We start from the raw sequence: 12,170 nt of genomic DNA on the forward strand, positions 1-12,170 counted from the left end.
GCGGACTCCAGCTCCAGAGAATCTGCGGATGGGCAACAAGCATGAACTAACTAACCACAGAATCCTGCCGGCTCAAGGCGTCGCCCAAGGCATGAACTCCGGCTCCCAGAATTCTCAGCCGGAAGAAGCCAGCAAAGATGTGGGCCGAACTCTGACCTTTGCCCTCTCGAAGACATGAACTCAACCTCAGGCCCTGTCTGGCTCAGGCGTCGCCCAGGCAGACTCCAGCCCCCAGGTCGTAGCAGACGGACTCGAACTCACATTCCCGCGTGGGCGTCTGAGGCCCATGAACTCGGCTCCCGGAGATCTCGGCCAGGAAGGCGGCAGGCGCCCGGAGGCGGGACCGCGGACTCAGCCTCCCGAACCTGCCCAGAAGAGGCCCTATGTTTCCTCAGCTCATCGGCCGGAAGAAGCCTTGAACTGCATGAACTGCAACTCCACTCGGCCAGGAAGCAGCAGACCATGGACTCCAGCTCCAGCTACTCGGCAGGAAGAAGCAGCAGACAATGGACTTTGACTCCCATGAAGGCAGCACGGATCAAGCTCTGTGCGGCCGGAAGAGGCAACCCAGGAACCCGTGATCTGGCTCCCGGAGGTTCTCGGCAGAGGAGGCGCAAGAACCACGGAGTCAGACTCCCAGAGACCCATGGACTCCAACTCCCAGAATTCCTCAGCCAGGAAGGAAGCATCCTTAAGACCCCAGACTCCAACTCCCAGAATTCCTCAGCCAGGAAGGAATCCTTAAGACCCATGGACTCCAACTCCCAGAATTCCCCCTGCCAGGAAGGCATCCATCCCGTTAAGACTCCAACTCCCAGAATTCCCTGCCCCAGAATTCCCTTCAGACCACATGACTCCAACTCCCAGAATTCCTCAGCCAGGAAGGAATCCTTAAGACCCATGGACTCCAACTCCCAGAATTCCCCTGCCAGGAAGGAAGCCTTAAGACCCATGGACTCCAACTCCCAGAATTCCTCAGCCAGGAAGGAATCCTTAAGACCCATGGACTCCAACTCCCAGAATTCCTCAGCCAGGAAGGAAGCCTTAAGACCCATGGACTCCAACTCCCAGAATTCCTCAGCCAGGAAGGAATCCTTAAGACCCATGGACTCAACTCCCAGAATTCCTCAGCCAGGAAGGAATCCTTAAGACCCATGAACTGCAACTCCCAGAATTCCTCAGCCAGGAAGGAAGCCTTAAGACCCATGGACTCAACTCCCAGAATTCCTCAGCCAGGAAGGAATCCTTAAGACCCATGAACTGCAACTCCCAGAATTCCCCAGGCAGGAAGGAATCCTTAAGACCCATGGACTCCAACTCCCAGAATTCCCCTGCCAGTAAGGCATCCTTAAGACCCATGGACTCCAACTCCCAGAATTCCTCAGCCAGGAAGGAAGCCTTAAGACCCATGAACTGCAACTCCCAGAATTCCTCAGCCAGGAAGGAAGCCTTAAGACCCATGGACTCCAACTCCCAGAATTCCTCAGCCAGGAAGGAAGCCTTAAGACCCATGGACTGCAACTCCCAGAATTCCTCAGCCAGGAAGGAATCCTTAAGACCCATGGACTGCAACTCCCAGAATTCCTCAGCCAGGAAGGAAGCCTTAAGACCCATGGACTCCAACTCCCAGAATTCCTCAGCCAGGAAGGAAGCCTTAAGACCCATGGACTCCAACTCCCAGAATTCCTCAGCCAAGAAGGAAGCCTTAAGACCCATAGACTACAACTCCCAGAATTCCTCAGCCAGGAAGGAATCCTTAAGACCCATGGACTCCAACTCCCAGAATTCCTCAGCCAGGAAGGAAGCCTTAAGACCCATGGACTGCAACTCCCAGAATTCCTCGGCCAGGAAGGAAGCCTTAAGACCCATGGACTCCAACTCCCAGAATTCCTCAGCCAGGAAGGAATCCTTAAGACCCATGGACTCCAACTCCCAGAATTCCTCAGCCAGGAAGGAAGCCTTAAGACCCATGGACTCCAACTCCCAGAATTCCTCAGCCAGGAAGGAATCCTTAAGACCCATGAACTGCAACTCCCAGAATTCCCCTGCCAGGAAGGAATCCTTAAGACCCATGAACTGCAACTCCCAGAATTCCTCAGCCAGGAAGGAATCCTTAAGACCCATGGACTCCAACTCCCAGAATTCCCCTGCCAGGAAGGAATCCTTAAGACCCATGGACTCCAACTCCCAGAATTCCTCAGCCAGGAAGGAAGCCTTAAGACCCATGAAGTGCAACTCCCAGAATTCCTCAGCCAGGAAGGAATCCTTAAGACCCATGGACTCCAACTCCCAGAATTCCTCAGCCAGGAAGGAATCCTTAAGACCCATGGACTCCAACTCCCAGAATTCTCCTGCCAGGAAGGAAGCTTTTAGACCCATGGACTCCAACTCCCAGAATTCCTCAGCCAGGAAGGAAGCCTTAAGACCCATGGACTCCAACTCCCAGAATTCCTCAGCCAGGAAGGAAGCCTTAAGACCCATGGACTCCAACTCCCAGAATTCCCCTGCCAGGAAGGAATCCTTCAGACCTATGGACTCCAACTCCCAGAATTCCTCAGCCAGGAAGGAAGCCTTAAGACCCATGGACTCTAACTCCCAGAATTCCTCAGCCTGGAAGGAATCCTTCAGACCTATGGACTCCACCTCCCAGAATTCCTCAGCCAGGAAGGAAGCCTTAAGACCCATAGACTCCAACTCCCAGAATTCCTCAGCCACGAAGGAAGCCTTAAGACCCATGGACTCCAACTCCCAGAATTCCTCAGCCAGGATGGAAGCCTTAAGACCCATAGACTCCTTCTCCCAGAAATCCCCTGCCAGTAAGGCATCCTTAAAACCCATAGACTCCAACTCCCAGAATTCCTCAGCCCGGAAGGAAGCCTTAAGACCCATGGACTCAGACTCCCAGAATTCCCCTGCCAGTAAGGCATCCTGAAGACCCATAGACTCCAACTCTCAGAATTCCCCTGTCAGTAAGGCATCCTTAAGAGCCATAGACTCCAACTCCCAGAATTCCTCAGCCCGGAAGGAAGCCTTAAGACCCATGGACTCAGACTCCCAGAATTCCCCTGCCAGTAAGGCATCCTGAAGACCCATAGACTCCAACTCCCAGAATTCCTCAGCCAGGAAGGAAGCCTTAAGACACATAGACTCCAACTCCCAGAATTCCTCAGCCCGGAAGGAAGCCTTAAGACCCATGGACTCCAACTCCCAGAATTCCCCTGCCAAGAAGGAAGCCTTCAGACCTATGGACTCCACCTCCCAGAATTCCTCAGCCAGGAAGGAAGCCTTAAGACCCATGAACTGCAACTCCCAGAATTCCTCAGCCAGGAAGGAAGCCTTAAGACCCATGGACTCCAACTCCCAGAATTCCTCAGCCAGGAAGGAAGCCTTAAGACCCATGGACTCCAACTCCCAGAATTCCTCAGCCAGGAAGGAAGCCTTAAGACCCATGGACTCCAACTCCCAGAATTTCTCAGCCAGGAAGGAAGCCTTAAGACCCATGGACTCTAACTCCCAGAATTCCTCAGCCAGGAAGGAAGCCTTAAGAACCATGAAGTGCAGCTCCCAGAATTTCTCAGCCAGGAAGGAAGCCTTAAGACCCATGGACTCCAACTCCCAGAATTCCCCTGCCAGGAATGAAGAATTAAGACCGATGGACTCCAACTCCCAGAATTCCTCAGCCAGGAAGGAAGCCTTAAGACCCATGGACTCCAACTCCCAGAATTCCTCCCCCAGGAACGACTCCTTAAGACCCATGAACTGCAACTCCCAGAATTCCCCTGCCAGTAAGGCATCCTTAAGACCCATGGACTCCAACTCCCAGAATTCCTCAGTCAGGAAGGAAGCCTTAATAAGACCCATGAAGTGCAACTCCCAGAATTCCTCAGCCAGGAAGGAATCCTTAAGACCCATGGACTCCAACTCCCAGAATTCCCCTGCCAGGAAGGAATCCTTAAGACCCATGGACTCAGACTCCCAGAATTCCCCTGCCAGGAAGGCATCCTGAAGACCCATAGACTCCAACTCTCAGAATTCCTCAGCCAGGAACAAAGCCTTAATACCGTTGGACTCCAACTCCCAGAATTCCTCAGCCAGGAAGGAATCCTTAAGACCCATGAACTGCAACTCCCAGAATTCCCCTGCCAGGACGGAATCCTTAAGACACACGGACTCCTTCTCCCAGAATTCCCCTGCCAGTAAGGCATCCTTAAGACCCATGGACTCCAACTCCCAGAATTCCTCAGTCAGGAAGGAAGCCTTAATAAGACCCATGAAGTGCAACTCCCAGAATTCCTCAGCCACGAAGGAAGCCTTAAGACCCATAGACTACAACTCCCAGAATTCCTCAGCCAGGAAGGAATCCTTAAGACCAATGGACTCCAACTCCCAGAATTCCCCTGCCAGGAAGGCATCCTTAAGACCCATAGACTCCAACTCCCAGAATTCCTCAGCCAGGAAGGAATCCTTAAGACCCATAGACTCCAACTCCCAGAATTCCTCAGCCACGAAGGAAGCCTTAAGACCCATAGACTACAACTCCCAGAATTCCTCAGCCAGGAACGAAGCATTAAGATCGATGGACTCCAACTCCCAGAATTCCTCAGCCAGGAAGGAATCCTTAAGACCCATGAACTGCAACTCCCAGAATTCCCCTGCCAGGAAGGAATCCTTAAGACCCATGAACTGCAACTCCCAGAATTCCCCTGCCAGTAAGGCATCCTTAAGTCCCATGGATTCCAACTCCCAGAATTCCTCAGCCAGGAAGGAAGCCTTAAGACCCATGAACTGCAACTCCCAGAATTCCTCAGCCAGGAACGAAGCATTAAGACCGATGGACTCCAACTCCCAGAATTCCTCAGCCAGGAAGGAATCCTTAAGACCCATGAACTGCAACTCCCAGAATTCCCCTGCCAGGAAGGAATCCTTAAGACCATGAACTGCAACTCCCAGAATTCCCCTGCCAGTAAGGCATCCTGAAATCCCATGGATTCCAACTCCCAGAATTCCTCAGCCAGGAAGGAAGCATTAAGAACCATAGACTCCAACTTCCAGAATTCCTCAGCCAGGAACGAAGCATTAAGACCGATGGACTCCAACTCCCAGAATTCCTCTGCCAGGAAGGAATCCTTAAAACCCATGAACTGCAGCTCCCAGAATTCCTCACTCAGGAACGAAGCATTAAGACCCATCAACTGCAACTCCCAGAATTCCTCAGCCAGGAACGAAGCATTAAGATCGATGGACTCCAACTCCCAGACTTCCTCAGCCAGGAAGGAATCCTTAAGACCCATAGACTCCAACTCCCAGAATTCCTCGGCCAGGAAGGAAGCCTTAAGACCCCTGAACTGCAGCCCCCAGAATTCCTCAGCCAGGAAGGAATCCTTAAGACCCATGGACTCCAACTCCCAGAATTCCTCAGCCAGGAAGGAATCCTTAAGACCCATGGACTCCAACTCCCAGAATTCCTCAGCCAGGAACGAAGCCTTAAGACCCATATACTCCTTCTCCCAGAATTCCCCTGCCAGTAAGGCATCCTTAAGACCCATGGACGCCAACTCCCAGAATTCCTCAGCCAGGAAGGAATCCTTAAGACCAATCAACTCCAACTCCCAGAATTCCCCTGCCAGGAAGGAAGCTTTTAGACCCAGGGACACGAAGTCCCAGAATTCCTCAGCCAGGAAGGAATCCTTAAGACCCATAGACTCCAACTGCCAGAATTCCTCATCCAGGAAGGAAGCCTAAAACCCAGGGCGTCCAACTCCCAGAATTCCTCAGCCAAGAAGGAACGCTTAAGACCCATGAACTGCAACTCCCAGAATTCCAGGCCAGGAAGGAATCCTTAAGACCCATGGACTCCAACTCCCAGAATTCCTCAGCCAGGAAGGAATCCTTAAGACCCATGGACTCCAACTCCCAGAATTCCCCAGCCAGGAAGGAATCCTTAAGACCCATGGACTCCAACTCCCAGAATTCCTCAGCCAGGAAGGAAGCCTTAAGACCCATGGACTCCAACTCCCAGAATTCCTCAGCCAGGAAGGAATCCTTAAGACCCATGAACTGCAACTCCCAGAATTCCTCAGCCAGGAAGGAATCCTTAAGACCCATGGACTCCAACTCCCAGAATTCCTCAGCCAGGAAGGAAGCCTTAAGACCCATGGACTGCAACTCCCAGAATTCCCCTGCCAGGAAGGAATCCTTAAGACCCATGGACTCCAACTCCCAGAATTCCTCTGCCAGGAAGGAAGCTTAAGACCCATCAACTGCAACTCCCAGAATTCCTCACTGCCAGGAAGGAATCCTTAAGACCCATGGACCCAACTCCCAGAATTCCTCAGCCAGGAAGGAATCCATTAAGATCATGGACTCCAACTCCCAGAATTCCTCAGCCAGGAAGGAATCCTTAAGACCCATGAACTGCAACTCCCAGAATTCCCCTGCCAGGAAGGAATCCTTAAGACCTATGGACTCCAACTCCCAAAATTCACCTGCCCGGAAGGAATCCTTAAGACCTATGGACTCCAACTCCCAAAATTCCCCTACCAGGAAGGCATCGTTAAGACACACAGACTCCAACTCCCAGAATTTCTCAGCCAGGAAAGAAGCATTAAGACCCATGGACTCCAACTCCCAGAATTCCCCTGCCAGGAATGAAGGATTAAGACTCCAACTCCCAGAATTCCTCAGCCAGGAAGGAAGCCTTAAGACCCATGAACTGCAACTCCCAGAATTCCCCAGGCAGGAAGTCATCCTTAAGTTCCATAGACTCCCTCTCCCAGAATTCCCCTGCCAGGAAGGCATCCTTAAGACCCATAGACTCCAACTCCCAGAATTCCTCACCCAGGAAGGAAGCCTTAAGACCCATGAGGTGCAACTCCCAGAATTCCTTGGCCAGGAAGGAATCCTTAAGACCAATCGACTCCAACTCCCAGAATTCCCCTGCCAGGAAGGAAGCTTTTAGACCCAGGGACACGAACTCCCAGAATTCCTCAGCTAGGAAGGAAGCCTTAAGACCCATGGACTCCAACTCCCAGAATTCCCCTTCCAGTAAGGCATTCTTAATACCCATAGACTCCAACTCCCAGAATTCCTCAGTCAAGAAGGAATCCTTAAGACTCATGGACTCCGACTCCCAGAATTCCCCTGCCAGTAAGGCATCCTTAAGACCCATAGACTCCAACTCCCAGAATTCCTCAGTCAAGAAGGAATCCTTAAGACCCATGGACTCCGACTCCCAGAATTCCCCTGCCAGGAAGGAAGCCTTAAGACCCATGAACTGCAACTCCCAGAATTCCCCTGCCAGGAAGGAATCCTTAAGACCCATGAACTGCAACTCCCAGAATTCCCCTGCCAGTAAGGCATCCTTAAGTCCCATGGATTCCAACTCCCAGAATTCCTCAGCCAGGAACGAAGCATTAATACCGATGGACTCCAACTCCCAGAATTCCTTGGCCAGGAAGGAATCCTTAAGACCCATGGATTCCAACTCCCAGAATTTCCCTACCAGGAAGGAATCCTTAAGACCCATGGATTCCAACTCCCAGAATTCCCTTGCCAGGAAGTAAGCATTAAGTCCCATGGATTCCAACTCCCAGAATTTACCTGCCAGGAAGTTATCCTTAAGCCCCATGGACTGCAACTCCCAGAATTCCCCTGCCACAAAACCATCGTTAAGACACACGGACTCCTTCTCCCAGAATTCCCCTGCCCGTAAGGCATCCTTAAGACCCATGGACTCCAACTCCCAGAATTCCTCAGCCAGGAAGGAAGCCTTAAGACCCATGAAGTGCAACTCCCAGAATTCCTCAGCCAGGAAGGAATCCTTAAGACCCATGGACTCCAAGTCCCAGAATTCCCCTGCCACAAAACCATCGTTAAGACACACGGATTCCTTCTCCCAGAATTCCCCTGCCAGTAAGGCATCCTTAAGACCCATGTACTCCAACTCCCAGAATTCCTCAGCCAGGAAGGAATCCTTAAGACCCTTGGACTCCAACTCCCAGTATTCCCCTGTCAGGAAGGAAGCTTTTACACCCAGGGACACAAACTCCCAGAATTCCTCAGCTAGGAAGGAATCCTTAAGACCAATGGACTCAAACTCCCAGAATTCCTCAGCCAGGAAGGAATCCTTAAGACCCATGAACTACAACTCCCAGAATTCCTCACTCAGGAAGGAATCCTTAAGACCAATGGACTCGAACTCCCAGAATTCCTCCCCCAGGAACGACTCCTTAAGACCCATGAACTGCAACTCCCAGAATTCCCCTGCCAGAAAGGCATCGTTAAGACCCATGAAGTGCAACTCCCAGAATTCCTCAGCCAGGAAGGAAGCCTTAAGAACCATGAAGTGCAGTTCCCAGAATTCCTCGGCCAGGAAGGAATCCTTAAAACCCATGGACTCTAACTCCTAGAATTCCCCTGCCAGTAAGGCATCCTTAAGACCCATAGACTCCAACTCCCAGGGTTCCTAAGACAAGAAGGAAGCGTTAAGACCCCTGAACTGCAACTCCCAGAATTCCTTGGCCAGGAAGGAATCCTTAAGACCCATGGACTCCAACTCCCAGAATTTCCCTGCCAGGAAGGAAGCCTTAAGACCCATGAACTCCAACTCCCAGAATTCCTCAGCCAGGAAGGAATCCTTAAGACCCATGATGTGCAACTCCCAGAATTCCTCGGCCAGGAAGGAAGCCTTCAGACCCATAGACTCCAACTCCCAGAATTCCTCAGCCAGGAAGGAAGCCTTAAGACCCATAGACTACAACTCCCAGAATTCCTCAGCCAAGAAGGAAGCCTTAAGACCCTTAGACTACAACTCCCAGAATTCCTCAGCCAGGAAGGAATCCTTAAGACCCATAGACTCCAACTTTCAGAATTCCTCAGCCACGAAGGAAGCCTTAAGACCCATAGACTCCAACTCCCAGAATTCCTCAGCCAGGAAGGAATCCTTAAGACCCATGAACTGCAACTCCCAGAATTCCCCTGCCAGGAAGGAATCCTTAAGACCTATGGACTCCAACTCCCAAAATTCCTCAGCCAGGAAGGAATCCTTAAGACCTATGGACTCCAACTCCCAGAATTTCTCAGCCAGGAAAGAAGCATTAAGCCCCATGGACTCCAACTCCCAGAATTCCCCTGCCAGGAATGAAGGATTAAGACCGATGGACTCCAACTCCCAGAATTCCTCAGCCAGGAAGGAAGCCTTAAGACCCATGGACTCCAACTCCCAGAATTCCTCACTCAGGAAGGAATCCTTAAGACCAATGGACTCGAACTCCCAGAATTTCTCCCCCAGGAACGACTCCTTAAGACCCATGAACTGCAACTCCCAGAATTCCCCTGCCAGAAAGGCATCGTTAAGACCCATGAACTGCAACTCCCAGAATTCCTCAGCCAGGAAGGAAGCCTTAAGAACCATGAAGTGCAGCTCCCAGAATTCCTCGGCCAGGAAGGAATCCTTAAAACCCATGGACTCCTTCTCCCAGAATTCCCCTGCCAGTAAGGCATCCTTAAGACCCATGGACTCCAACTCCCAGAATTCCTCAGCCAGGAAGGAATCCTTAAGACCCATGGACTCCAACTCCCAGAATTCCTCAGCCAGGAAGGAAGCCTTAAGACCCATGGACTGCAACTCCCAGAATTCCTCAGCCAGGAAGGAATCCTTAAGACCCATGGACTCCAACTCCCAGAATTCCCCTGCCAGGAAGGCATCCTTAAGACCCATGGACTCCAACTCCCAGAATTCCTCAGCCAGGAAGGAAGCCTTAAGACCCATAGACTCCAACTCCCAGAATTCCTCAGCCACGAAGGAAGCCTTAAGACCCATAGACTACAACTCCCAGAATTCCTCAGCCAGGAACGAAGCATTAAGATCGATGGACTCCAACTCCCAGAATTCCTTAGCCAGGAAGGAATCCTTAAGACCCATGGACTGCAACTCCCAGAATTCCTCAGCCAGGAAGGAAGCCTTAAGACCCATGGACTCCAACTCCCAGAATTCCCCTGCCAGTAAGGCATCCTTAAGACCCATAGACTCCAACTCCCAGAATTCCTCAGCCAGGAAGGAAGCCTTAAGACCCATGGACTGCAACTCCCAGAATTCCTCAGCCAGGAAGGAAGCCTTAAGACCCATGGACTCCAACTCCCAGAATTTCTCAGCCAGGAAGGAAGCCTTAAGACCCATGGACTGCAACTCCCAGAATTCCCCTGCCAGGAAGGAATCCTTAAGACCCATGAACTGCAACTCCCAGAATTCCTCAGCCAGGAAGGAAGCCTTAAGACCCATGGACTGCAACTCCCAGAATTCCTCAGCCAGGAAGGAAGCCTTAAGACCCATGGACTCCAACTCCCAGAATTCCTCAGCCAGGAAGGAAGCCTTAAGACCCATAGACTCCAACTCCCAGAATTCCTCAGCCAGGAAGGAAGCCTTAAGACCCATGGACTCCAACTCCCAGAATTCCTCAGCCAGGAAGGAAGCCTTAAGACCCATAGACTGCAACTCCCAGAATTCCTCAGCCAGGAAGGAATCCTTAAGACCCATGGACTCCAACTCCCAGAATTCCTGCCAGGAAGGAATCTTAAGACCCATGGACTCCAACTCCCAGAATTCCCTGCCAGGAAGGAATCCTTAAGACCCATGGACTCCAACTCCCAGAATTCCTCAGCCAGGAAGGAAGCCTTAAGACCCATGAACTGCAACTCCCAGAATTCCTCAGCCAGGAAGGAAGCCTTAAGACCCATGGACTCCAACTCCCAGAATTCCTCAGCCAGGAAGGAATCCTTCAGACCCATGGACTCCACCTCCCAGAATTCTCAGCCAGGAAGGAAGCCTTAAGACCCATGGACTCCAACTCCCAGAATTCCTCAGCCAGGAAGGAAGCCTTAAGACCCATGGACTCCAACTCCCAGAATTCCTCAGCCAGGAAGGAAGCCTTAAGACCCATGGACTCCAACTCCCAGAATTCCTCAGCCAGGAAGGAATCCTTAAGACCCATGGACTCCAACTCCCAGAATTCCCCTGCCAGGAAGGAATCCTTAAGACCCATGGACTCCAACTCCCAGAATTCCTCAGCCAGGAAGGAAGCCTTAAGACCCATGGACTCCAACTCCCAGAATTCCTCAGCCAGGAAGGAATCCTTAAGACCCATGGACTCCAACTCCCAGAATTCCTCAGCCAGGAAGGAAGCCTTAAGACCCATGAACTGCAACTCCCAGAATTCCTCAGCCAGGAAGGAAGCCTTAAGACCCATGGACTCAACTCCCAGAATTCCTCAGCCAGGAAGGAAGCCTTAAGACCCATGGACTGCAACTCCCAGAATTCCTCAGCCAGGAAGGAAGCCTTAAGACCCATGGACTCCAACTCCCAGAATTCCTCAGCCAGGAAGGAAGCCTTAAGACCCATGGACTCTAACTCCCAGAATTCCTCAGCCAGGAAGGAAGCCTTAAGACCCATGGACTCCAACTCCCAGAATTCCTCAGCCAGGAAGGAAGCCTTAAGACCCATAGACTACAACTCCCAGAATTCCTCAGCCAGGAAGGAAGCCTTAAGACCCATGGACTCCAACTCCCAGAATTCCTCAGCCAGGAAGGAATCCTTAAGACCCATAGACTCCAACTCCCAGAATTCCTCAGCCAGGAAGGAAGCCTTAAGACCCATGGACTCCAACTCCCAGAATTCCTCAGCCAGGAAGGAAGCCTTAAGACCCATGAACTGCAACTCCCAGAATTCCTCGGCCAGGAAGGAAGCCTTAAGACCCATGGACTCCAACTCCCAGAATTCCTCAGCCAGGAAGGAAGCCTTAAGACCCTTAGACTACAACTCCCAGAATTCCTCAGCCAGGAAGGAATCCTTAAGACCCATGGACTCCAACTCCCAGAATTCCTCAGCCAGGAAGGAATCCTTAAGACCCATAGACTCCAACTCCCAGAATTCCTCAGCCAGGAAGGAATCCTTAAGACCCATGAACTGCAACTCCCAGAATTCCCCTGCCAGGAAGGAATCCTTAAGACCTATGGACTCCAACTCCCAAAATTCTTCAGCCAGGAAGGAATCCTTAAGACCCATGGACTCCAACTCCCAGAATTCCTCAGCCAGGAAAGAAGCATTAAGCCCCATGGACTCCAACTCCCAGAATTCCCCTGCCAGGAATGAAGGATTAAGACCGATGGACTCCAAC

The 12,170-nt window shown here is 51.5% G+C and overlaps 1 protein-coding gene across 1 annotated transcript in view; it reads right to left on the reverse strand.

Moving 5' to 3' along the window:
* Window positions 1-202: 202 nt before the first annotated feature.
* The window catches only part of LOC113451231 (uncharacterized), an 88,182-nt gene continuing 76,214 nt past the window's right edge, over window positions 203-12,170 (reverse strand). The window contains exon 7 of the mRNA XM_087919154.1: window positions 203-365. Coding sequence (XP_087775280.1) covers window positions 203-365 — 163 coding nt within the window. The remainder of the gene's footprint in view (window positions 366-12,170) is intronic.

Source organism: Pseudonaja textilis, unplaced genomic scaffold (genome assembly GCF_049901715.1).
Source record: "Pseudonaja textilis isolate UNSWEBS1 unplaced genomic scaffold, rPseTex1.2 PTEXSCF31, whole genome shotgun sequence".
Classification (NCBI taxonomy): domain Eukaryota; kingdom Metazoa; phylum Chordata; class Lepidosauria; order Squamata; family Elapidae; genus Pseudonaja; species Pseudonaja textilis.